This window comes from Dermochelys coriacea, chromosome 2 (assembly GCF_009764565.3).
Source record: "Dermochelys coriacea isolate rDerCor1 chromosome 2, rDerCor1.pri.v4, whole genome shotgun sequence".
NCBI lineage: Eukaryota > Metazoa > Chordata > Testudines > Dermochelyidae > Dermochelys > Dermochelys coriacea.
In genome coordinates this window covers 81,050,685-81,077,226 of record NC_050069.1, presented here as the reverse complement: position 1 = coordinate 81,077,226, position 26,542 = coordinate 81,050,685, and the positions used below count along the sequence as shown (strand labels likewise).

At 45.5% G+C, this 26,542-nt stretch overlaps 1 protein-coding gene across 7 annotated transcripts in view; it reads right to left on the bottom strand.

Annotated features, from left to right (window-relative positions):
* Positions 1–26,542, bottom strand: part of KCTD1 (potassium channel tetramerization domain containing 1) — a 167,133-nt gene that overhangs the window by 107,686 nt on the left and 32,905 nt on the right. Inside the window, exon 1 of one of the 7 annotated variants that reach the window (XM_043507945.1) lies at positions 2,841–2,991. The exons of 2 other annotated variants lie outside the window; for them this stretch is intronic. Coding sequence is in view for 3 of the 5 variants with exons in the window: in XM_038392236.2 (XP_038248164.1) it covers positions 421–2,274 (1,854 nt within the window). In the remaining 2 variants the exon portion in view is untranslated. Of the gene's footprint in view, positions 1–420; positions 2,566–2,840; positions 2,992–26,542 lie in introns of those variants that run through there. 4 more of the 7 variants (XM_038392236.2, XM_043507948.1, XM_043507942.1 and 1 more) reach the window with 4 other exon arrangements.

The window sequence follows — 26,542 nt, the reverse complement described above, 5'->3', positions numbered from 1 at the left end:
ATTCTAAACTTTTGCTTAGCAGTGATTTGGGATTTCATACCTCCTTCTCACAAGGAAGGTGATTAACTCTAAGCCTGCTCCAAGTCACAGAGAGCCCAAACTTGTAGCTAACACCCGAAATCAGGAATCAGTGCAACTACTTAGAGAGCTGGGGGGGGGGGAAAGGGGGGGGGCGCGCGCGAAGAGCACGGAAGTTTAGTAACTTGCAATAAAGACTATTTCATGCCTGTACAGCGAGACTTGCATTGGAAGGTCAAAGAGGCAGCAGCTGCCCGTCTGAAGTGTCCCAGGCTGTGCAGTGTGCTTTGGTCCTTGCAAAGGGGTCTGGTGTTGGCTGGAGCAAGCGCGGGAGGGGGGGGAGGGTTGGGAAGCGAAGGGGGGGGGGGTTGTGTATAGAGCTGGGTCGGGTTTTCTTGTTACCTGTGTGGGGGAAACAATAGCAGGTGAAACTACTGTGGGTGAGTCGGTGCTTCTGTGCCCATTGGCTTCGGGGAGGAGGAGAGGCAGGGGGTCGTGTTTCACCGACACCACCACCACGGAGGCAGCGGCTGCAGCAGCGTCCAGGGGCTCGGCGGGGCGGAGGCAGAGTCTTTTGGGGGACGAGGAGGGGCCGCAGGCATCCCCCCCGGCCGCGGCCGCCCCAGGGTACACCGCCTCGTAGAGGGAGCGCTTGGCCGGGGTCACAGCGGCCGCCTCTGCCTTCACGTGGGGGACGTCGCTGTCTTTGGGGAGGATGTAGGTGTTGGCTGGGGCGGGCGGGGGCCGGGGCCGGGGCCCGCCGTTGAGGATGGCCTGGGCGGCGGTGTAGCAGCCCCCTGCCGCCCCGGCGGGGTGCGGGTGGTGCCCGCCCAGCTTGGTGCCGATGCCGGCGATGCTGTTGAGGGTGGCGATGGAGACGGCGCCGATGCAGTGGTTGGTGTAGGTCTTGGAGAGCTTGGCCGCCTTGGAGAGCATCTGCATGCGGGTGCCCAGCAGGTTCTTGCCGATGGCCTTGTTCTCGTACCAGGTGACGTCGCCCTCGCTGCAGTGGTCCCGCGGCCGCTGGAAGAAGGCCTTGCAGAGCGGGTTGCGCTTGGCCAGGTACTTGACGAAGCTGGAGTAGGGGCAGAACTCGGTGCCCGTCTCGTACATGCGGGGCAGGTTCTCCTCGTCGCTGCTCTCCGCCCGCTTCTTGCTCCAGGAGGAGGAGCGCGACTTGTGGTAGGGCCCCAGGGACTTGAAGTAGACGAACTTGCGGCCGTCCTCGTCCATGGCCAGCCCGAAGGAGTCCTCCTCCAGCTCGCGCTGGTTCTCGCGGCCCCGCGTGCAGAAGTACATGCAGGTCTCGAACCAGACCTTGTTGAGCAGCCCGAAGGGGCTCTGCGTGCTGAACACGCTGCAGGTGTAGAGCTTGCGCAGGTCCGCCCGCGTGATGGCTTGTTTCTGGACCACCGGCCCCGCGCCCTGCTCCTCCAGCTTGCGGATCACCGCCGCCAGCGTCAGGTTGGCGGCGCGCAGCTCGGGGTCCTTGGTCAGGTCCAGGGTGCGGCAGTAGGGCGGCTCGTTGAGGTAGCGGTTGAGGGAGCTGCGGATGCTGATGAGCGAGGACTTGGAGTAGAGCTGGCCGCTCTTGGAGCGGGCCTCGGCGTAGAAGGAGCGCAGCACCCGGCACAGCGCCCCCTTGTCCAGGGTCTCGAAGTCCGGGCTCTGGGACTTCTCGCTCAGGTACTCCCGGAAGATGCGCACCGCGTAGCGGGTGGCCAGCCGGGTGTTCTCGCTCAGCCGGGCCCGCTCGGGGCGCTGCAGTAGCAGGTCGGTCTCCGGGTCCGAGTCCCCGCTAGCGCCCGGGGCGCGGAGGACTGGGGCACCCCCGGCTGCTGCTGCCCCGATGCCGCCGCCACAGCCGCCTCCAAGGCGGCCGCCGCCGCCGCCGCCGCAAGAGGAGTCCAGCCTGCTGCTGCCCCGGTCCATACTGATCATAAGGACCGGCTCGTGCTCCAGCGGCTCCTCCTCGGCGTCCCACTCCAGCCCCATTTCCTCCTCCTCCTCCTCCTCCTCCTCCTCTTCCAGTAGCAGGAACCCCCCATCGGCGCCGTCCTCCTCGTCCCCCGTTATCTGCACCTCCTGGATCTCATCGTCGTCCTCCCCGTCCTCGTCCTCCCCCGCGCTGCAGTAGTGGTGGGGGCGGTGGGTGCCGCCGCGGCCCGGCGGCCGGTCCCCGGCATTGTTCTCCCCGCCGCCGCCGCCGCCGCTGCCGGTGTTCCAGTCGCCGCCGCTGCCAGGCATTCTCGCCATATTGCCGTCTCCCTGCCAGTCCTCGGGCAGGGCGCATGCGCTATATTGGACCGCAGCGCTGGAGAGCTTTTGTGTTTAATGACCTTCAGCTACTGGGAGGCAAAGCTGGGCTCTTAAAGGGGCCGCGCGCTCCCAGCGGCGGCGGGAGAGCGAAGGCCGAGCGCGGCGGGGGGGAGGCAGGCGGCCGTGCGCGGTAGGGGGCGACGCCAGCCGAGCGAGCGCCGGCCTCACGCCCAGGCTGCGGGAGCTACTTACCCTCACTCCCTGCCGGCCAGCCCGCGGGCCCTAAGTAATGCCTGGAGAGCAGCACCGCGGCCCCCCGCCCCTCATCGCCTCCCCCCCCCGGGGGTCCCGCCCCGTGCTGGGCGCTGGAGCAGCCTCCCGAGCGGGTAAGCCCGCTACCCCCTCCCCCACGTCCCGCGGTGCGGCGAGAGCGGCAGCAGGTGAGAGCCAGGGAGGGGGGCAGGCCCTGCACACGGGCGGCGCGGCGCGGCTCGGCGCGGCTCGGCTCGGCTCCTCCCTGCCTCGCCGCTCGAACAAGCCCCCAGCAGCTACGTGCAACTCACTCTCGGACGCCGGCGGGAGTGAAACTTCGTGTCATCACTTCAGCCTGGCTCCCCCTTGCCCTCGGAGCCGCTCCGGACCAGGCTCGGCTTCCTTGACGCTACAGCGGCCGGGGAGCAGAGCCCCGGCGGAAGCCCACAGAGGCAGAGTTGGCTGTGCAGGCAGGAGGTACAGGTCCCGCTCAACGTCCTTTCCGAGAAGGGATCTGCTCTCCCGCCCTCTGCTAGCTAAAGACCGGCTCGCAGCCTTGCTGCCTCCGGCTTTGCAAACAGCCCGCTTGGTTGCTGCCTTGTTGTTAAGAAGCCAGCAAGCAGCACAGGAAGCCGCGGGGCTAGGAAAACCCACACAAACACGCCGCAGGCAAAGAGGCAGTCCAGATCGATCCGGCCCGCGACGCCAGGCAGCTGCACACACGCAAAGCGCCGCGCCAGCCTTGCAGAACACGGGCACCAACATTTGCCTCCGCTCCAGCTGGGCAAAAAAGCCTTACACTTCGGTTCAGCTTGATCATTCTAAAACTGGATCCTAGTGACAAAATCCACCACTGGGTACCCTCTCAGCAGCTCCGAGTCGGGCTCGGTTTCTCATTACTAGCATTCGTTTCATGCCGGTGACAGTTTGAAGATTTCACACACTTCTCAGTGTTGTTCTGATCGTCTCTTTCTCCCTTCCTCTCACTTTTGTTTTCTACAGGCTAAGCATTCAAAAACTTCGTCAAAACAGCACAAAACCATACGCAGCGTCTTCTTTTACGAACAATCCCCCTCTCCCCCCACAATATGGAAAGGAAGTGATCAGAAACCTTAAACACCATCATTCCTTAATATCACAAATCTGGATAAATTAATTGACGTTTGTTTACACGGTGCTTTTGCTCCTCCCCTATCCTCCTCACTGACCAAAAATACCCTTCCCCCACCCTTTTCTGTAGTTGGTGTATTTTCAACTAGAACAAAGGTAGGAAGAAATCATGTGAAGAGACACACAAGTCAGAACAAGTACCAGAATACCCCAGATATGATTCATAGATAAAAGGGGAGTCTGTGAATCTTGTGATCTGCAAAGGTGATGAAAGAAAAGGAGGACTTGTGGCACCTTAGAGACTAACAAATGTATTAGAGCATAAGCTTTCGTGAGCTATAGCTCACTTCATCGGATGCATTTGGTTGGAAAAAAAAAAACCCTCCTTTTTTTCCCCCCAATCTCTCCTCTGTTTTTTCCACCAAATGCATCGGATGAAGTGAGCTGTAGCTCACGAAAGCTTATGCTCAAATACATTTGTTAGTCTCTAAGGTGCCACAAGTACTCCTTTTCTTTTTGCAAATACAGACTAACAAGGCTGCTACTCTGAAACAAAGGTGATGGAAAGTTATTGACATTCCCCACATGAATTTGGTTTTTATAATATTAAGAAGGGGTTGGTTGTAGAGCAATTTTGTTAAGCCAGATCACCTCTTTCTCAGAGGGCACAAATGTCAGCAAGAACCCATAACACATTTTAACTCTAATCATAATTTGCATTTGTTTTTAAAATGCCCACCTCAGTCTATTTGCAAGAGTCTGTCACCCTGTTGCCTTACCACTAATAATCCTGTCTTTTATAAACAGGTAATGGCCGGAGTCTTGGTAGTGGGCAGTTTATATGGAGTTCAGTTCAGCAGCACAATGATGCATAAAAAACTATGGATGAATAATACAAAGCTAGTCTAATACGCAAAATTTGAAGGGGGGAGTGCACATTCTTTACTAATCTTATTGGAGGATATGAAAGAATGATGACAGGTTTCAGAGTAGCAGCCGTGTTAGTCTGTATTCGCAAAAAGAAAAGGAGTACTTGTGGCACCTTAGAGACTAACAAATTTATTAGAGCATAAGCTTTCGTGAGCTACAGCTCACTTCATCGGATGCATTTGGTGGAAAAAACAGAGGAGAGATTGATACACACACACACACACACACACACACAGAGAACATGAAACAATGGGTTTATCATACACACTGTAAGGAGAGTGATCACTTAAGATAAGCCATCACCAGCAGCTGGGGGAGGAGGAAAACCTTTCATGGTGACAAGCAAGGTAGGCTATGTCCAGCAGTTAACAAGAACATCTGAGGAACAGTGGGGGGTGGGGTGGGGGGGAGAAATACCATGGGGAAATAGTTTTACTTTGTGTAATGACTCATCCATTCCCAGTCTCTATTCAAGCCTAAGTTAAATTGTATCCAGTTTGCAGACTAATTCCAATTCAGCAGTCTCTCGTTGGAGTCTGTTTTTGAAGCTTTTTTGTTCAAGGATAGCCACTCTTAGTTCTGTAATCGAGTGACCAGAGACATTGAAGTGTTCTCCAACTGGTTTTTGAATGTTATTCTTGACGTCTGATTTGTGTCTATTGAAACTACAGTCCATTGGTGATCTTCCTAAAAACACCATCCTAGCCACTATGGATGTAGAAGCCCTCTACACCAACATTCCACACAAAGATGGACTACAAGCTGTCAGGAGCAATATCCCCGATAATGTCACGGCTAACCTGGTGGCTGAACTTTGACTTTGTCCTCACCCATAACTATTTCACATCTGGGGACAACGTATACCTTCAAATCAGCGGCACTGCAATGGGTACCCACATGGCCCCACAGTATGCCAACATTTTTATGGCTGACTTAGAACAACGCTTCCTCAGCTCTCGTCCCCTAATGCCCCTACTCTACTTGCGCTACATTGATGACATCTTCATCATCTGGACCCATGGAAACGAAGCCCTTGAGGAATTCCACCATGATTTCAACAATTTCCATCCCACCATCAACCTTAGCCTGGACCAGTCCACACAAGAGATCCACTTCCTGGACACTACGGTGCTAATAAGCTATGGTCACATAAACACCACCATATATCGGAAACCTACTGACCGCTATTCCTATCTACATGCCTCTAGCTTTCATCCAGATCATACCACAGGATCCATTGTCTACAGCCAAGCTCTACGATATAACCGCATTTGCTCCAACCCCTCAGACAGAGACAAACACCTACAAGATCTCTATCATGCACTCCTACAACTACAATACCCACCTGCTGAAGTGAAGAAACAGACTGACAGAGCCAGAAGAGTACCCAGAAGTCACCTACTACAGGACAGGCCCAACAAAGAAAACAACAGAACGCCACTAGCCATCACCTTCAGCCCCTAACTAAAACCACTCCAACGCATCATCAAGGATCTACAACCCATCCTGAAGGACGGCCCATCACTCACAGATCTTGGGAGACAGGCCAGTCCTTGCTTACAGACAGCCCCCCAACCTGAAGCAAATGTTCACCAGCAACCACACACCATACAACAGACCCACTAACCCAGGAACCTATCCTTGCAACAAAGCCTGTTGCCAACTCTGTCCACATATCTATTCAGGGGATACCATCATAGGGCCTAATCACATCAGCCACACTATCAGAGGCTCGTTCACCTGCACATCTACCAATGTGATATATGCCATCATGTGCCAGCAATGCCCCTCTGCCATGTACATTGGCCAAACTGGACAGTCTCTACGTAAAAGAATGAATGGACACAAATCAGACGTCAAGAATTATAACGTTCAAAAACCAGTTAGAGAACGCTTCAATCTCTCTGGTCACTCGATTACAGACCTAAGAGTGGCTATCCTTCAACAAAAAAGCTTCAAAAACAGACTCCAACGAGAGACTGCTGAATTGGAATTAATTTGCAAACTGGATACAATTAACTTAGGCTTGAATAGAGACTGGGAATGGATGAGTCATTACACAAAGTAAAACTATTTCCCCATGTTATTTCTCCCCCCCACCCCACCCCCCACTGTTCCTCAGATGTTCTTGTTAACTGCTGGAAATAGCCTACCTTGCTTGTTACCATGAAAGGTTTTCCTCCTTTCCTCCCCCATGCTGCTGGTGATGGCTTATCTTAAGTGATCACTCTCCTTACAGTGTGTATGATAAACCCATTGTTTCATGTTCTCTGTGTGTGTTTATATATCAATCTCTCCTCTGTTTTTTCCACCAAATGCATCCGATGAAGTGAGCTGTAGCTCACAAAAGCTTATGCTCTAATAAATTTGTTAGTCTAAGGTGCCACAAGTACTCCTTTTCTTTGAAAGAATGATGGCAATCCTCTCTCTCTTGAGAAGAAGGCCTCTGCTTCTATCTACATATGGCTCACCTATAAGTAAAGATAAAGTGTGGTCATATTTTGACAAGGGACTTTGGGGTGGATTCTACATGTATTATGTCAATTTCCAAATCAGATGGTCTGAGTTTACAGGTGTGAGGGGTTTTTTAAGCCTACCAGCTTTGAAAGCCAAGATAGTGTTGTGTGCGCTTCACCACCAGAAATAGTCAGACGACGAAATGGTACTTTCAATTGCATTTGTGCACATATTGCCTTCTCTGTTTTATCTATGCAGCCTAAGGGGGTATAATTTGAACAAAATGGAGATCCTATTGCAGGGCTACCTGTGTAACTTAGTTAACAGTTCTGTTGATCAGTCAAAAAAATCCAATTTTTTCTTATGCTACCATATTTTTGCAGTAATGAGAGAAAACAAAAACATCAGAGAAAGCAGATCTGCCTAATACAGTTTTGCTATTTTCGGTTACTTTTTAGACTACAAATTCATTTTTACAGCCTTTTTAGCCCTGGTTCTATTTCACTGCATGTAAACATTTTTATATTAGAGAATTACTGTGGGATGAAGCTGCCCCTCCTCAAAAAAAAAAAAGTTACCATTATTATATTCTCTGAACAGAACTCTTCATGCTCAATGGAAAGCTATTTTTCAGATCACCCTCCCAAAATAAATTCGCACCTCCACTAATAGTTAGTTACACCCATGTAGGTGCAGCTCAGTTTATATTTCATCAGTAAGATTTTTTTAACTCCATTCAGATAAATATTTGTAGGCAAAGCCTGACATTTCTCACTAGACTGTGAAGTTCAAATATGGTAGCTTGTTCCTGATATAGATTCATATTTAATACAAATACAAGTTCCTCCTCCACTCCACCTCTAGTACTATGGGAGTTTTGGTGGCTGTTGAACAGTTTGCAGCTAATTTTTTTTTGTCAGACAGGTAATTTCTTGATACAGTTTTATAAATTGAAATAAATACAAGCTGCTACTGTGGGCAGTCATTGCACCTGAAATCAATCTTAATTGCAAAATTGATGGTTGGCAATTAAAGCGGGCATACTAATTTGTCAGAAATTCTTTAATGCTGAGAACCAAGGACTTTTACTCATTAAGCCTTCTAGAACAATTTTCAGTTTAAGTAATCCATGCGAGTCACAGACCAGACAGCCAGTTATTTTACACAAGGCTAAGCTTCAGTATAGCCCCTGGACGAGGAACACATACATGAAGTACGCCCAAGCAATAGCACCCTTTCTGCTGCACTAAAATTAACGATAATTGCAAGAGAGACAAAATTAGTATGTAGAACTGATGTGCAAATTTTAGAACAGATTAGACAAATTTGAAATAAGCACAACATGATGCTACAGAAAAAGTGCCTATCATGTCCAAAATATAATTGAAAGGAGTACTGTGTTACACCAGAGTAATTACACAGAAGTCAAAGAAGTTACTGTGCTTACACTAATGTAACAGAGCAGAGTATTAAAAGCACTCATCATATAGGGAGATTTTTTACTATCCAAATAATCTCCTGATACAAATAACTTTCCATCATTTACTATTTGCAGCCCAGTCCTAAGACAGAATCTAGGAGACTATACACTGAAGAGGACTTTAAATCAGAACAGACATTTACAAAGCTGAGAGACTATGCTGTGGATAAGACCTGAAAGACACAATGAGAAATTGTTCACCTTGGAAAAAAAAAATCAATCTCAAGGGATAGTGATTTACGAGTGTCCTAGAGTTTATTTTTAAATTTAATTCCCATATGTGCTAAAAACAATTATCTAAGTAACAATTGACTCATTTTTAAAAATGGTTACTTTTATCATATGGGAGGATCACAGAAAACATGAACGCATGTATCTAAAAGAATTCAGTACCCCTGAGGACAAAAGGAGGGAAACCCCCCAAAACCCTCCTTATTTTTAAAATTTAAAAAAAGAAAAGCCATCAGCTTGACAGCTTCTATGTCTGGATGTTCTTTCAATCATTGATTTCTGATTGCAAGAAATATACAATGTTGACAGACCTGGAGTTGCATGTGGAGTCAAGTACATAATGAGTAAGTAAGTAAAAACTGAGTGAGGTTGGAAAGGAGAAAGGACACCCCGGGCAACCTTAATATAAATGTCACTACATGCTTCACTACATATTCTAGACTCCTCAACAAACAGGAGGGAATTTAGAGAACAAAAATAGTTTACAAGGGATTGTAATTGGGGAGAAATTAACTGTTCATCGTGAATATTGGGTAAGAAGTCTTCCTGGAAGGAAGACAGCCTGCACAGGTGTATCCCAAAAGAACTGGGCGCCCTATTGCTCAAGACATTTAAAACTAGATTGGCTAAAGCAACAGAAACTGGACTGTAGAGAATAATTCTACATTGCCCAACCCTCTTTGCCAAAGTCATCTAATTCTGTCATGGTATTACTTAAACCCTAATCAACGCATCTACACCACCTTCCTTGGAGCTCAAAACCCCAGTTCTGCAATGAGCACTGTGAACATTGTAGGATTGGGGCCTATTCTAACATAAGCCCTATGCGCACTGATAAAATAAGGCATATTTCAAGCAGCATTAAACACATTTTAACTAAATAGGATGTTAAACACCACATAACATTATCAAAGTACCTACCACGTTGATATTCACCACTGGCCTCAGTTTCCCTTTTTTCAATCCCTCTAAGTATTCATATGTCACAGAACTAGTATTCCAAATTAAGATCTCCCCTCTGGGTTCTGGTTTATTAATGGTTTTACACTAAAGGTATTCAACTCTTTACCCTTGTATCCAGCTCCCCAGCCCTTTGAGGACTTTTATCACTGCTTCCTGCTAGTCTTGCTCCTGTTCCGAACCCTTTGCGCAGGCAGCTCACCAGTTCCACAGTTTCTTCACAGCAGCCTGCAAAAAGATGATCTGGTGTGGGGCTTTTCCCCAGGCAGCTTTTTCCAGTTCCTAATCTCCTTCAACCTGAACTCAGTCTACTTCTCATATAGCCCTTGTAGGTAATCATCAGTTCCCATTATTCTTCCTGGTCATGTGTCCGTCCTAGTCAGGTGATTCATGGGGTTTCCCCAAGAACTAAAAATACCCAGAAGTCCATCCTTAAAAGGCCAAGTGCTGTAATGGACATGCTAAGCCTATTTGAGCCTTCTGTAGTTGGCAGAGCCCAAAAGGGGATTCTGTTTATGAAAACACCAACATTTTTCCCCTTAGCAGAAGCTAAGGGGAAACAGAACACAGGGGTCACTTAAGTGGCCTGTGGAAATGAAGAACGAAACCAGAGTGGGGATGAGGAGATCAAGGTTCAGAATGAGGGATTTGGAAGGGATCATTGAGAAGATACGCACTATTACCAAAAAAAAAAAAAAAAAAAAAAAAAAAAGTGCCTTTGAACACCATCCAGAGGATTTCTGCCCAGATGTGCGATCCAACAATTGTAAGGGAATAGGTCCCTCATCCTGCACTGAGAAATGGCTGTTTTGGGCAGTGCTAAAATGACCCTATTTAATCCTTGAGAAGAAGTGGGTTCCTCCCAGAAAAAACAAATGATCATCCCTGAAGGAAAGGAAGAGGTTGCAAAACAAGGATCAACTACATATGGGGGACAAATAATGCAAAAACAGGGATGGGAGTGAGGTTACAGAGTAAAAACAAGGAATTCAGAGGACACTGAACAAAGAACCCTGGACAACGCCCACCACTTAGAGACCAAGTCCTAGGAGTCAGTGGATGCCAACCAGAGAAACTCTGCTCAAATATATGAACAAACAGGTGACAGGCAATAGGCCCCTGTGTCACAGATAATCCACCCTCTTGTCTAGCTTCCTCTTCCTGGATTAATGGGAGGCCATCTTGTAAAATGCTAGAAGCAGAGTGATGAAGTCTCTGGACTTTGTGGGACCACAGATAGGATGTACATAAATAAAAAGAGGTGGGGGGATATGCAGCAAAACTTTAATAAAAGATTGTGGAAGAGGCAGAAAAGGGCCTGCAAACTGGCCCATTGTGGGTATGTATACTCCAGAGTCTCCCTCTGACTGCAAAAAGGCCAAGTGTTGAGGACTCCATGAACCATACTAAAAACACATATGTGGTCACAGCTCCATGGAGCAGCCACCAACCCATATTCCTGGCAGGTTATGGAACTAAGGTGGAATGCAAGCTGGCTCACCATGGAGCCTCTCCTTTGGAAGGTAGTAATAGGTCCTGTCACTGTCATCTGGGTGGGGTAAGAGGGTGAGGAAATGGATGGTATGGAACAGAACTATGTGCATATAGCTGTTCATGAGGCATGACTCATTGACAGACTGTCTGGATGTCATTAAGCCAGATAGAGGGAGCCAGGGGAACAGGCACAATGTGATGTGTGTACATAGTAGAGCAGTGGTTTTCAAACTTTTTCTTGGAGACCCAATTGAAGAAAATCGTTGATGCCCGTGACCCAGTGGACCTGGAGATGAGGGGTCTGGGGTGTAGGAGGGGGCTCTGGGCTGGGGCAGTGAATTGGGGTGCAGGAGGGGCTCAGGGCTGGGGGCAAAGGAAGGGGCTACGGTTTTGAGGGGGGGCTCAGGGCTGGGGTAGAGGGTTGTGGTGCAGGCTTACCTTCGATGGGTTCCAGTCAGTCGAGCAGCTGGGGTGCAGAGGCACTGTGTCCCAGAAGTGGCCAGCAGCAGGTCTGGCTCCTAGGTGAAGGCGCATAAGCAGCTCTCACCCGCAGGCACTGCTCCCCACCCAGCTCCCCCATTGGCTAGTAACCGGCCCATGGGAGAGCAGCACTAGTGCTCGGGGCAGGGGCAGCACGCAGATCATTGTGCACATCCCCCCCACCCAGGAGGCGGACCTGCTGTTGGGGCACAGCATGGTGTTGGAACAGGTAGGGACTAGCCTGCCTTAGCTGGGCAGCACTGCAGACGGGACTTTTAAACAGCCCGGTCAGCGGTGCTGACTAGAGCCGCCATGACCCAGTACCTTACATTCCGTGACCCAGTACTGGGTTGTGACGGACAGTTTGAAAACCACTGGTGTACACATTTAACATTGAGAGAGAGAGAGAGGAAAAAAAAAAAAAGATTCATTTATTTATTTATTTAAAACACAATGCATTTTCCTTGAGTCTACAAGGTCATTGTAGCTCACGAAAGCTTATGCTCTAATAAATTTGTTAGTCTCTAAGGTGCCACAAGTACTCCTTTTCTTTTTGCGAATACAGACTAACACGGCTGCTACTCTGATACCAAAAGTGATATGCCAATCAATACTAAGGCATGGAACTCTAACATAACTGGGTTTTTTGCAATGTTGTCTATTTCGACTGTAAACTCTTCAGGGAAAGAGCTTTAGCATCATATGCCTCACACACCTTGTTAGCACTATGAAAAATTAAAAAAAATTAAGACCTTTTGAGACTCCTATTTTCAGCTGCAAAAGAAGGGGATGCATTTTTGCTCCCAAAAATACAGAAGAGCTATACTCTCAGGTCTCTTGAGCCATTTGAAGTCATGTTTTATTGGTGCACTCTCATTTATGGACGTTTTAGCAGCTTTTTCAGAAGTTGTTTGAGGTTACTATGGAATGCATTATTTAATGGTTTAAGTAAAAATTAATGTTTCAGCTTATATTTCTCTTTGGTTCTGTGATGCTGACTGCAATTTAAAACAGCTGGTTTCTACTATATGATAATGGTTTGTTTAGCTAGTGTAGTGATTGTCTTTGTCTTGTAGTGTACTTTAGGAGTTCCTTTTGTGGTGTCTATGTTGTGAGGAATGCACCACAAAGTAGTGTTGCCAACTTTCTAGTCATGTAAAACTGAACACCATAGCCCCACCCTTTCCCCCCCCCAAGCACATACCCATTCCCCACCCTTTTCCTGAGACCCCACCCCCACTACATTCCCCCTCCCTCAGTGGCTCGCTTTCCCCCACCCTCACTCATTTTCACTGGGCTGGGGCATGGGGTTGGGGTGTGGATTCCAGGGTGGGGCCAGAACTGAGGGGTTCAGGGTGCAGGAGGTGGCTCTGGCTGAGGGTGCAGGCTCTGGGGTGGGGCTGGGGATGAGGGGTTTGGGGTTCAGGATGGGGCTCCAGGCTGGGGCAGAGGGATTTGAAATGTGGGAGGGCGTATGGGCTCTGGGATGAGGGTGCAGGCAGGTGTTCCAGGCTGGGACCGAGGGATTCAGAGTGCAGGAGGGGGCTATGGGTTGAGGCAGGGGTTGGGGTGCAGGAGGGGATAGACTCTGGGGTGGGGCCAGGGATGAGGTGTTTGGGGTGCAGGAGGGGGCTCAGAGCTGGTGGTTAGGGCTCAGGGTTGGGGTGTGGGCTTACCTTGGGCGGCTCCTGGTTAGCAGCGCAACAAGACTAACGCAGGTTTCCTGCCTGTCCTGGCACCGTGCTGGGCCCTGGAAGCAGCAGGTCCAGCTCCTAGGCAGGGGAGGGTGGGTAGGAGGCTCCACCTGCTGTTCTCACCCGTAGGAATCCCTCCCCCCCAGTGCAGCCAATGGGAGTGCAGAGCCAGTGCTCGGGCAATGTGCAGAGCCCTGTGCGCCCACACCCCCCCTAGGAGCTGGACCTGCTGGCCACTTCCGGGGCACAGCAAGGTGCCAGGAAAGGTAGGGACTAGCCTGCCTTAGCCCTGCAGCACTGCTGACCGGAGCTGCCAGGGTCCCTTTTCGACCAGACATTCCATCAAAAACTGGACACCTGGCAACCCTACCAGTAAGTGTCTTTCTACCTGGGTAAAAAAAGGTAGGTTTTTCCAATCAAATTGGAATTAAAAAAGGTACAGAAAAGGGCAACAAAAATTATTAGGGGTATGGAACAGCTTTCATATGAGGAGTGATTAATAAGACTGGGACTTTTCAACTTGGAAAAGAGATGACTAAGGGGGGATATGATAGAGAGCTATAAAATCATGACTGGTGTGGAGAAAGTAAATAAGGAAGTGTTTGAGAAGGAGTAAAACACAAGAACTAGGGGTCACCAAATGAAATTAATAGACAGCAGGTTTAAAACAAAAGTAAATATTCTCTTTACCCCCCGCCCCCTCCACAGCACAGTCAACCTGTGGAAGACTTTGCCAGAGGATGTTGTGAAGACCAAGACTATAAACAGGCTTAAAAAAAGAACTAGACAAGTTCCTGGAGGATAGGTCCATCAATAGCTATTAGCCAGGATGGGCAGGGATGGTGTCCCTAGCTTCAGTTTGCCAGAAGCTGGGAATGGGTGACAGGGAATGGATCACTTCATGATTACCTGTTCTGTTCATTCCCTCTGGGGCACCCAGCATTGGCTACTGTCGAAAGACAGGACAGTGGGCTAAATGGACTTTTGATCTGACCCAGTATGGCTTTTACATACTTAAAGTTCTTTAACTTGATTGAAAACCCTTCCTCACATTTCTGTAGACACATTTTAACCACTTTAAAATTGGATCAGCTCACATGACACAAAACGTATTGTCATTAAAAATTGCTGTAGCTTCCCTCAGATTGTTTTAGCAAAGAAAATGAGGCTATGGATTGTCATGACTGACATTCAAATACAATTAGTTAGTTTCTTTTTTCTGTCTTAGCTTCATTTGGTAGTGTTTTGGCAAAGTAGGTTTATACAATTCCTGCACCTACATCTGCTCTTGGCCAACTTGAGAAGTTTTCTGGCATTGTAATAGTGCAATGACATAATTAATATTGCCTTCTCACTGCAATGTCACATATATAAATCTCTAGTTATGCTATAAGATTTATACACACAAAATATATAAGTAGAGTATGCATCAAGGATTATGCTAGGATATAAAATGTATCCTTTGAAGGGGAAAAAAGCATATCCCCTTATTGAGTGAGAATAAATTGCATTTCCTTCTTGCTGTCCATGATATATTTTATTCATATCACTAAAAATTTTAGACTATTACTGTGTTTGGCAGTATATTAATGGGAATGAAAATGAGCAGAATTGTTTATATGCCACAACAATTTGGTTTGGCTGGCACTTGAGAGGGACTAGGACATGATGTTAGTGTATAAAACTATTCATGCAAAGTCTGTGGTGAGATCTGTTCAGAATTTCAGTGCTTGAGGTTTAAAAAGCAGAAGCCAGGATGCAAAACAGAGCTTAAGGCACGTAGGCTGCAGCTGAAATATATTCTATATTGTTTACGTTAAAGGCTCAAGATAGTTTTAAAAAAAACAAAACAACAAAAACCCCACAAAACCACCTGAAACAGTTCTGCATTTTTAAATAAAGAAAGGAGAGAGCGAGCGCAAATGCGCACTTCTGCTAAAAGCAGAAGAAAAGGAAGACTTGTTGATAGTTGCAAGTGTATTTTGTTGGGCATATGGCATGTTAAAAAAAAAAGAGGGATAGGAAATCTAAGGATTGTTTATTTATTTATTTTAATATGCAACCCTGTTCAGACATCCGTTTCTTCATCACTAAGCTGCCCCTTGTTTTAGTTAGCTTGCTTGCTTATACGAGTGAAAGATTAAGGGCCTGATCCAAAGCCCATCAAAATCAGTGGGGGTGGGGTTTGTTTTTTTTTTTTTTCCATTGAAGATCACAATTCAGATTCCTTTCACAACAGCATTTAAATTGCTGATAAAATTAAAAAAAAAAAGACTCAAATTATTCTGTCTAGCCAGACTGTCTCAAAGCCATCGTTTTGCGCATTCCAGGGCTGAAATTGTTATAGAATTATTTGATAGAGTCCTTGGTTCTTAGGACTTCTGAGCTTTGTTAAAACAAGCAAACAAAAAACCCACAAGGTCACAATTAAAATGTACAAGTGCACACTCCCTCCATGAGCAGCCTTGGAAAATGGTTATCAAGTTATTTCAAATATTTTTCTCCAAGTTAATGTGGCAGTTACCCCCTTGTGGAGGTGTTCCTACAATTTAGCTTATTTATTTGTGTACTGTCAGTTTCTTTCTTTCAGAATGGTGTCAAAGCACCCACTGCACAGAAAAACAAGTCACAAATCAAAGCCCCAGTGTAGCAGGATACAAAAGTGTGAAATCCAGGCCCATTGCTTTCATTCTAGCTTTAATGATCATAAAAACCTGCTGTAGGGCAGGACTAATCTGCCAGAAAATTATTATTGAGCCCTGGTAACTCCGTTATATGTGAAGACTTAAAAATGTTGTTTCTTGTGCCAACTGAATGTTCTACACGAACCTCATGTGGTGTCCTGCACCTGGCTGAGAAATATGATGCATTACACTGTATAGGAAAGGAAGTGTATTAATTCCCAGGCAGCTGTAAACAATTTAACCACCTCCGTCTCAACAACCTGACATTTTACATCAGTCTGGTTTTCCAAATTTAAGTAAAGTTTCTCAGGGAACAGATGGTTTGGCAAATTCATAAAATGGACAGATAAAACCTTTGTTCACTGGAATGAATGTGGCCCATGCAGTAATATCCATGACAGCATTGGCAATCCTTAAGTCTCACAATTTTGTTTGTTTCTCTTAAAGCTCCATGTGCTGGAATCAAGAGATTGCATGAAAATTTTAACTTTACTTTTGTTTAAATTGAAGCTTCTAGCTTTCATGGTTGCAGAGATAAGCTTGAAAATGTGAAGTGAGTGCACCCTAAAGGCAAAGAAAAAGAACCCATATAAAAAAAACCCTCATGATTTTTGAATGCTTGGGGTTGGTAATGCTGTGGTCAAATGATACAAGACCACTGTGAAATAAGTTGTTAGTTTGGGCCTATTTCCTAATGGATAGGTCCCCACATCACAGACAGACATCTTGGCAACTTTGTTGACAGTCTCAGAAGAGGAGGTCAAAGACTGAGAATGAACTGCTTTTGGCCTCAAAATGTTCAGGACCAGATTTTCAAGAGTGCTTAGCCCCAATTAGTGGATGCTGAGACCTCTGTATCTGATACTCTCATTCTGGACCTAAATGAAGTGGCCAGTTTTTCCACAGAGGCTTATTGCCCAGTAGTTCCCAATTTTTTTCCAATGGGATCTAAGAGTTAGTGGGTGCAAAGTTCTTTTGAAGGCACCTAGGCAGAACAGCATGAGAACACTTGCAATGATTTACCTATTTCTGCGTCTTAGTACTTGTATCTAGTACTATCCATCTGGTTACCTTTAACAGAAAACTCGATTTTGCAGTATTTTTTGTAGTGATGATAGTATGCTTCTGCCCATCTCTAGATATAGCATTGCACATCCTCAATTCTTTTTTTTGGTTTCTGTAGTTTTAATTAAAACCTCAAAAAACTTTTTTCTCAGCAAGGCCTATTTGTTATTGATATCTTCAAAAAATTCAAATAAAAATAAAGACTAAAACCTCTCTAAATCCAACAGTATCTGAATGTTTATGGAATCTTAGTAATACGCATAGCACAGAGGTAGAATTAGTTCTGAAAGCAAAGCAGCCATAAAAGACTCCCTCAAAAGACCAGGATTGAGATAGGCAAAACTTGTACATCTTAAATAGGATCTAGCTTGAGTTTGTTCATCTCTCCTTCCCAAATGAGCTTGTCAGATCCAAGAGAGTTAGGGTTTGTTTTTTAAAAATTAGCTACTTGACTCCTACTGAATTGTTCTGATTAACTCAAGGGAGAAGGCTCCTCACTACACCACTGAATATACTAGGGAAAAACCTAACATTCCTTTGAGATAATTGGTAATTAATATTCCATTGGCAGCACATCAAATTTCACATGCACTTCCTAGCTTTGATCACATCTGAAATACAAGAAGAGAATTCTCATACCATATTTTGGCTAAAACAAGGAAGCGGAGCACATCTCATGAGCAAGCTTGTTCTTTAAGTTTTTTTTAAATCATCTCCACCTGATGGGGTTGCTGAAGTGCTGTGGCACACTAGCTCTTTTTAGTACTTAGTAGAGCGCCACGTGTACCACAACTCAGAGGCACCTCAGTTGCCATGACAAATAGGCTCTATTATCTGATGGGTCCCATTCGGACGCATGACTTGACTAGGGGCTGGAGAAAAGGTAGTCATTAGCTTAGTTTCCTTTCCCTCTTAGTTCATTTCAGCCCTAGAGGTACTTGAGTATCTTGCAGGTCCCTTGGCCAGGGCTAAGGACTACCCAACATATTCTTTGTGGCCCCTTCATGTTGCTGTTCTGCTTTTACACAGCTCCACATCTAGATTGGTTTTTAATGAAGTCAGCTCAGGAACAGCTTTTCTAGCTCCTTACTCACTGGCTCTCAAACATAACTACCTTAATACCACACTGCCTCAACGAATCACTCTTGACCAACTGTCGTCCCAACTGCCAAAGAACTTTTTTCTTTTCTGCCAGCAGATTCATCACACATCACATCCTCACTCTTGTACAGTATATTTCTTCCAGCATGCCACTATTTCAGCAAATACAGAGTGCTAGATAATCACATTAACATGGCAGAACTACATAGGCATATTCAAGAGGAAAAAAATGTTTTATAAAAGGAATGAGCAGTCATTGCTCAAGGCACCAGTTGGAATAGATCAATAACGGCTCGCCTTCATGCTGCAAATACATTTATAAAAGGCCTATATTGGGAGGTGGGGGGAGAAGAGGGAAGAGTGTGGAAAGGGGGATGTTAGCTTTTTGTACGGTCTCAGCATGAATGCAAAGTTCATGGAGAATCTCAAAGTCCAAGGACAAAGAGCATTACCTCACTCCACTGTACCTCTAACAAGACAGCCAATCATACAATCTTATTTTGTCATGCTTTAGTTTTAACATAGGTATTCTGAACTGGCCATCACACTTGTAGACAGAGGATTACGATATCTAGAGCAGACTAACTTGTTTTCTATTAAAAGTGTCAACCAAAAAAATCATTTAAGACAACTTTAAATATAGATTTTTCCCCCCGGTTTTTTTTAAATTTCAAAATCATGGGAAAATATCCACCTTTTCTCACTGTTTTAGTTTCCTCCTCCCGCACTCCCCCTCCCCCCCCCCCCCACACACTGGAAAATACGATACAAGTTTTAAAAAAAGTTAAGTGAGAGAAAGTAAGACTCTTTTTCCTCCTACTTTTCAACTGGAAAGAAGGGAAAAGTGGTGGTAGGGAAACAACATTTTCCTTTTTCCCCATCTCTCCCCCCACTGAAAAAGGTGACAAAAAAGTAATATAAAAAGGTGAGAAATTTGGAAAAAACCCACACATTCTCATTCCCCTACTCCTCCCTAACACGCACATACTTCCCTCTTCCCCTACCCTCTCTTTTTTCCAAACTTTTCCAATGGGAGAAAAAAAGGAAAAGATCTTGGGGGGGGATCATAATAAATAATTTTTGACAACAGAAAAAGTGAAGATTAAAAATTAAATGAAAATTTTCAATTCTTTTCATCAAAAATATCACATGCTCAAATTTTTTTTCCCACCAAAATAGGATTTTTCAATAATTTCTAACTGTATCAGGCAAATCTCCTGTGTATGGTACAGTGATATAACCTCCGTTAACCATGTGGCTCTGTTTTTTTGACCAAGGTCAGTAATGTAGGCCAAAACCTCTACAGAGTAGCTGATTGAAATGACATACATAAACAAGTCTTCACTGATGTAATAAACAAAGCAGCACTTGATTCACCATCCATGTCATCCTCAGAGACCCATTCCTTCCAATAAAAGACATTAAATTTCTATTCCTTCTCAAAAGGACAATGTATCAAAAATAAAATCCCGGTCATCTGTTACCTATTCACGCTAGGGTAGGCTTATGTTTAGGAACTTTTGCCTGCTTTTTAGAACGGAGTAAAAAAGAACCTCCAAAAGTAACACAAGGTGAAGTAGTCTGTCAAGAAAGAAGCAGGTATAATATAGACAGCAATAGCTGTAGTGGAGAACACATGCAATGCAGTTTCCTACACCACATTTAAAAAAAAAAAAAAAAAAAAAAAAAAAACAGACTTCTCCAAGTTCCCCTTAAATCCTATTCAAGTAAAAAATGCCACAAGAAATGAACATTAATATAGCTCTTAATGATGTAATCAATCAGTTTTGAAAGAGATTTGCTGGATAACGAAGTGGCTAGGTTTGTCACATGGGCATTACTGACATACTGCTGATGACTGCAAACCAACACCTCACGAACAAACCCAAACAAAATCCCCTGGATCCTAATCCCCAAGAATACTCTTTAGCCCAGTGATTAGGGTATACCTGCGGAGAGATAGCTGACCCAAGTTCAAATTCCTGCTCTCACAACACAGCTGAGAGGCACCACCTCTTTCTGCTCCTCCTGCTGCCATTTTAGACAAGAGAGTTGCTTTAGGTCAAACAGGAATTATTTTGGGGGAGTCCTGTGGCATGTATTATACAGGAGGTCCCTTCTGACCCTGGAATCTATGGAAAAATTCTGTTCTAATAAGACCCATTCTTTCCTAGTCCCACAGAAAACCCCACATCTTTGCATCCTCAGGTACATAGCATTGATCAGCTAATACAGCCCAAAAAGAGGTATTCTGCCTCAGCTGTCTGCAGTTGTCTGAGAACTACGATCCATGCTTTGCTGTTTATGTTCACTGCAAAATGCATAAGCCTTCAGGAAAAATCATTGGTAATCTGGGCACCAGAGCTAAATGTTTTCAAGTAAAATCAGCCATATCAAATATTTGGCTTTGTTTCTTTAGAGGTTAGAGGGGGAAACATGGGACTTCCTCTTGCTCTGCGCAGTCATAGCTCAACAACTACTTGTTTTAGATCATTGGTATTAAGCCCGAATAATACCAGTACTGCTGCTGCTCTAACAAGATCTGTATCACTTTCATGCAAGAATTTACCATTCCACAGATGAGATTTGTTTAACTAGAGGTTTTCCAAAAGGGGCAAATGCTCTAAAAATCATCCAACCATATATTTGTAAACTGAACAATATTGGAAAATGATGGCTCTTGACCTGTGGAAAACTCCATTGTTGTAGAATATGGTGTCCAAAAGCTTTCAGTGTAGCTGTGCAATATAGTTTAGCGTGTGCAGCTCCACGCTTGCCATTTCTCACTCTAGATAATCACAAGATACTTTAGATAAAAACAAGTCACTATTTTCCCTCAGCTTTTCTCTCCTCCATTCTAACCATAAACACAATGGAGCAGGGTTGGAAAGGACACAGGACCTCTATCCATCAGGCCTCAGAAAGTCAGTGTGGGGGTTAGGTTAGCCAGAAGCAATCATGAGAGCCGGTAAGAGGTAGGTAGCTGAAGGGAGCCTGTGGCAGCTGGAACGGTTTAGGGTTGTTGAGGAGGCAAGGGATTAGGGTGGGTCTTGGCGATTGATAGACTGCAAATAAGTGTTAGAAGATTCTGGAGCAGCTTTTCCCATTCTGTCCCTGCTTCCCATTGGTCTTCCTTCTTATGTCCTTATCCCCTTTCAACTCCTGCAACCCATCCTGTCCCTGAGTCTGTGCTCATTTCACCTTCCAACTGCGCCCTGACCCACAGATCCACCTGGAGAACACAAAACGGAGGAAGAGGCAGCCTGGCTTCTTGCAGTTTCTCCATCACAGCTACCTCTACTGGACAAGAGGGAACACCCTGGGGGAATTCTTACAGCCCTGCTGGATGTATGACATTCCTGCTGCAGAGAGACACAACAGGGCTGCCCAGATGCACGTGTGTCACCTGAGATGCATACCACTTAGCAGCATTGTCTTGTGTCCCAATCCTGGTTCCACAAGCAAAGCCTAGGTAAAGGAGATTTGCTGGCAAAAACTACACAGCACCCAACTTGCTGGCTTGTAGCGATTCCTCCTTTCCTGCACCCCTCTTCATCATCTGTAGAGTTTCTGCTAGGAAGACTATTTTGTTTTGGCTTTGCTTGTAAAAACCAAGATTTGGACTTTAGACAGGGCTCCCAAGCAGCACATATCTGACATGGCAGCTTTATCCAGTAGAGTAATTTTGCCCCAAAAAGGTGGTGGAGGACAATAGGAAGATCCCTCCAAAAGCACTAAGTCCACCCTGCCTCCCTTCACTGCCACCCAAAAAAAGTTCCAGCATCACCAGTTTCTATCTGGCCGTCTGACTTGGAAAAAATAAACAAACTCCAAGCATTTACTGTGGCCTTCTCCTGCCTTTCCTCTTATGGTGCCATCCTTAACTGGCTCTGGTTTTGATGGCAGCAGTCTTCAGATAACATGCTAAGTTCTCACCTTCCCACTAAATGCCCAGGCTTCTCTCTTTCCCCTTCCAGACTTCTACATGAAGGCCTTTCAGGCTCCCATACTTCCCACAAATTCCTTCTAAGATCCTCCAGCCAGTCTCTCCTCAGCCTTCCCCAGACTCACCTCATTCTCTTTTACCCCACAAAGACCTAGCACTCTCCTCCCTCTGCAATAGTGGAATCTTTTGGAAGGAGGCTGCAACTGCAGTTTGCTCCTACCTAGTGAGCCTAGCTGCTAAACACACATTAGGCATGGGTGGTCATGGAAAGAAAAGATGGGGGGGATGGGAGGAGTGAGGGAGAGAATCCACTGAGCTGTTGCTCAATGTACCTTCAGACTTTGCTCTTTTCTCCTCCTGTGTCATCAGTTCCTGCAGCCCCTGCAACCAGCCAAAACTTGTTGGAAGAACACTGTTGTCCACAACCAATTTGAAAGTTGTAAAAAGGGGATATTCCCCCATCCCATCACCAAGCATATAACTATAGCCCTGTTGCACCGCCTCACATCCCTGCTTGAACGTCACAACAGCTGGCTACTTCAGTGCCCCAATGGCACCTTGGGGCTCAGAGCCAGTTGAATAGACACAGCTGGTGCGTATGGGAAAGAGATGATGCAGTCCATTGTCTCTCCTTTCTGTGTGCTACAACATCTGAATACATGCGTACAGATTCACCTGCCAAGTCCTTTCCAAGCCACATTTCAGCCTCCCCACCATGGCAAACGGAATAAAGCCACTGCAAGGCATACTGGATGAACAGAAGTAGGGAGCGAAAAGAGTATGCGAGGGGGAAGGTGGCAGAGAAGGAATCCATTCACAGGAACATTTTGAAACACTGACTTCAATTTCCTGCATTTTAGAAAAATCAAGTTGCTTCAAAACAAATTTTAATTTTATATAAAGGAATTCTGTGCTAGGCTAACTTGCCAGAGACAAATTATGTTCTGTTAATTGCCAACTGCCTTGCACCAAAGCCACAAGTCCCCAAATGCTTTTGTACATTTCTCATCAAACAAGCGCACATACAAAGAACAACATTCAAGCAGTCATCAGAATGGTTTAAAAGACAAAAAAAAAAAAAAAAAAAAAACACCAAAAAAACCCAAAACCACACACACAAAACCAAGGCAGGTTAGCTCCTTCTCTTTCATAGAAACACTGGGCTCTCATGCCCTGCTTCCTATCATCTGCTAGGGCTTCTGAAAGTCTGTTAAGCTGCTCTTCTTTCTCTGCCCTTGCTTGAAGACAGGGAGTGGGCTCCAGGGACTGCCCCCTCAGGACTGAGCATTCACACACTTGAAGTTCCTGATAGAAACCAGATAAAGCTGAAAATCTGAGTAGCCTAAACTTAAATTAATTTTCTGAATGTTCCCCTTTGAATTCTTCTCACCTACCCATCCTCTCCAATAGCTTCCTCCACAGCTCTCCTCTGCCTCCTCTTTTTCTCTTTCCTCCTTCTCACAGTATTTCCATCTCCCCATCCCTCTTGCCCTCTGCCATTCCCCACCTTCTCCAACTCTGCCATGATGCCCATAAAACCCAGCCAACTGATCCTGACTAGACAGGTGACAAGCTTCCTCTTTCTTCCTTTTCCTATTTCCTTCCAACCTATTGCTAATCCCCACAAAAACAACCTACAATACATGTAATGAACAAAGCTGTGCCAATTCTTCACCATAACCTTTTGCTTGTATGTTGGATCCACAATCCACTATCTTGCATTTGTTTGTCTTCAGATTGCAAGCCCTTCAGACCAGTGATTGTCTTTTTTGTGTTTGTCCAGTACCCAGCACAATGGAGCCCTAGACCGTGGGGCACTATCATAATATAAATAAATATAATAATCAGACTCATAGAAATTTAATACGTCTCTCAAGGGTTCTCTGATGCTTAATTCATTGGAGCTGGCAGAGCATTTTGAGCTTTTTGGATAGAATGTGCTGCGGAATCACAGAAATGTAGGGCTGGAAGGGACCTTGAGATATCATCTAGTCCAGTCCCCTATGCTGAGGCAGGACAAAGTAAACCTAGACCATCCCTGACAGATGTCTGTCTAGTCGGTTCTTAAAAACCTCCAATTCTGGGAATTCCACAACCTCCCTTAGAGCCTATTCCAAAGCTTAACTATCCTTATAAAGTTCTCCCCCCTCCCCCGATATCTAACCTAAATCTCCATTGCTGTAGATTAAGCCCATTACTACTTCTCCCATCTTCAGCAGACACGGAGAACAATCGATCTCCATCCTCTTTATTAACAGCCCTTAACATTTTTGAAGGTTTGTTATCAGTCCCCTCCCCGCCGAGTCTTGTTTTCTCAAGACTAAACATGCCCAGTTTTTTTGTGTTTGTTTGTTTGTTGTTTGTTTTTTAAACCTTTCTTCGTAGGTCAGGATTTCTAAACCTTTAATCAATTTTCTCCCCCACTCTCCTCTAGACTCTCTCCAATTTGTCCACATCTTTTATTAAGTGTGCTGTTCCAGAACTGGACACAGTACTACAGTGGAGGCTCCACCAGTGCTGAGTAGAGAAGAATAATTACTTCCCATGTCTTACATACAACACTCCTGTTAATACAGCTCAGAATGATATTAGCCTTTTTTTGCAACTGCATCACATTGTTGACTCATGTTCAATTTGTGATTCATTATAACTACGGCCCTACTAAATTCACGGCTGTGAAAAACATCAGTTTTCATGGTCTGCCACATTTCACAAGAGAGTTCACAAAGAGTTCGTGGGTGAATACCCACTGCATAGAATGCATCCGACAAAGTGGGTATTCATCCACGAAAGCTTATGCTCCAATAAGTCTTGTCATAAATATAAAGGGAAGGGTAAACACCTTTATCTCTCTCCTGGCCAGAGGAAAAACCCTTTCACCTGTAAAGGGTTAAGAAGCTAAGACAACCTCGCTGGCACCTGACCAAAATGACCAATGAGGAGACAAGATGCTTTCAAAGCTGGAGGGCAGGGGGGAAAAACAAAGGGTTCTCTCTGTCAGGTTTAAAAACAAAACAAACAAACAAAAACAAAGAGCAACTAGAGGGGTTTTCCGTCTATTTGCCTGGAGACAAAGGTGTTAGTTATTTTTTGTTTTTGTTTTTTTAAAAGGATTTTTCTGTAGGCTGACAATCACTATCCGAGAACATAGGTACCTGATTACAGCACAACCTATTTTTTTTTGACAAGCCAAGTTTTTGTTTGTTTGTTTATTTCTAACTCTCGGGTATAAAGTTAGTTAAAAGCAGAGAGAGGCAAACATGACAGAGCCCAAGGCAAAAACAGCCAAAGAGGCTGCCCACAGGAGAGAACTGGAGGCAGCGAGAGAGACAGAAAAAACCAAGAGGCTGCTCACAAGAGAGCTATAGAGGCAAAGGAAAAAGAAATGGAGGCATGAACTGGAGTTGGAGAAGGTAAAGGCTGAGCAGAATCTACTGGATAACCCTAACCATCCGTCCCCAACAATCCACAAATGGGAGCAACTATGTCCACAGTATGATGAATCCAGTGATATTGTTGAATATTTTTTCACCTTTGAGAGACTGTGCACTCTCCATAAAATTCCTGAACCTCACATGACCACCACATTGGTTGCAAAATTATTGAAGAGCTCTGGACATATTCAATAAGATGCCTAATGATGAGGATTCTGACTATAATAAGTTCAAGGATTTGGTTTTAAAGCAATTTCAAATTACATCTGAAACGTACAGAGTAAAATTTCGAACCCTTAAGAGAGGCACGGGCTAAGTAACATGGCTTATCTAAACCAGATGAAGGATCTGTTAGATAAATGGGTCCAAGGAAGGGGTGTGACTAGCTTTGACAGAATGTGTGATTTGATAGCTCAGGAGCAATTCCTAACTATGTCCAAGGAGGAAATAAAACAGTGTTTATGGGATAAGGAAATGGACTCAGCAGAAAGTCTTGCTTCTTATGCTAATCGATACGAGCAATTCCAGACCACCAGAGAGGTGGGGCAAGCCGGAACGAAATGGGTGGAGGGAGGAGACAGGAACAACCCTGGTCGCAGTTGGCACGGATACCAGAAGGGACACACTCAGACCACACCCTACTACTGGGGGCAGCCCAAGGCCCCAACTACACACCAAGGAATACTCCAGACACCTTATCGTCCTGCCACACCATTCTCCAGCAACCCACCTCGCCCCAGTGACCCATCAGCTAGATGATGTTTTAAATGTAACGAGCCGGGGCATGTTAGGGCCAACTGCCCCAAGAACCCCAACAGATTATACTTTATTGCACCGGAATCACACCAGAGGTCCTCAGCCCAGATACCCCTCAAATACCCTCAGAGTCGAGGGAAACTGTGAGCGAGGGCGGGAAGAAGGTCAATGCGTGGAGGGACACTGGAGCA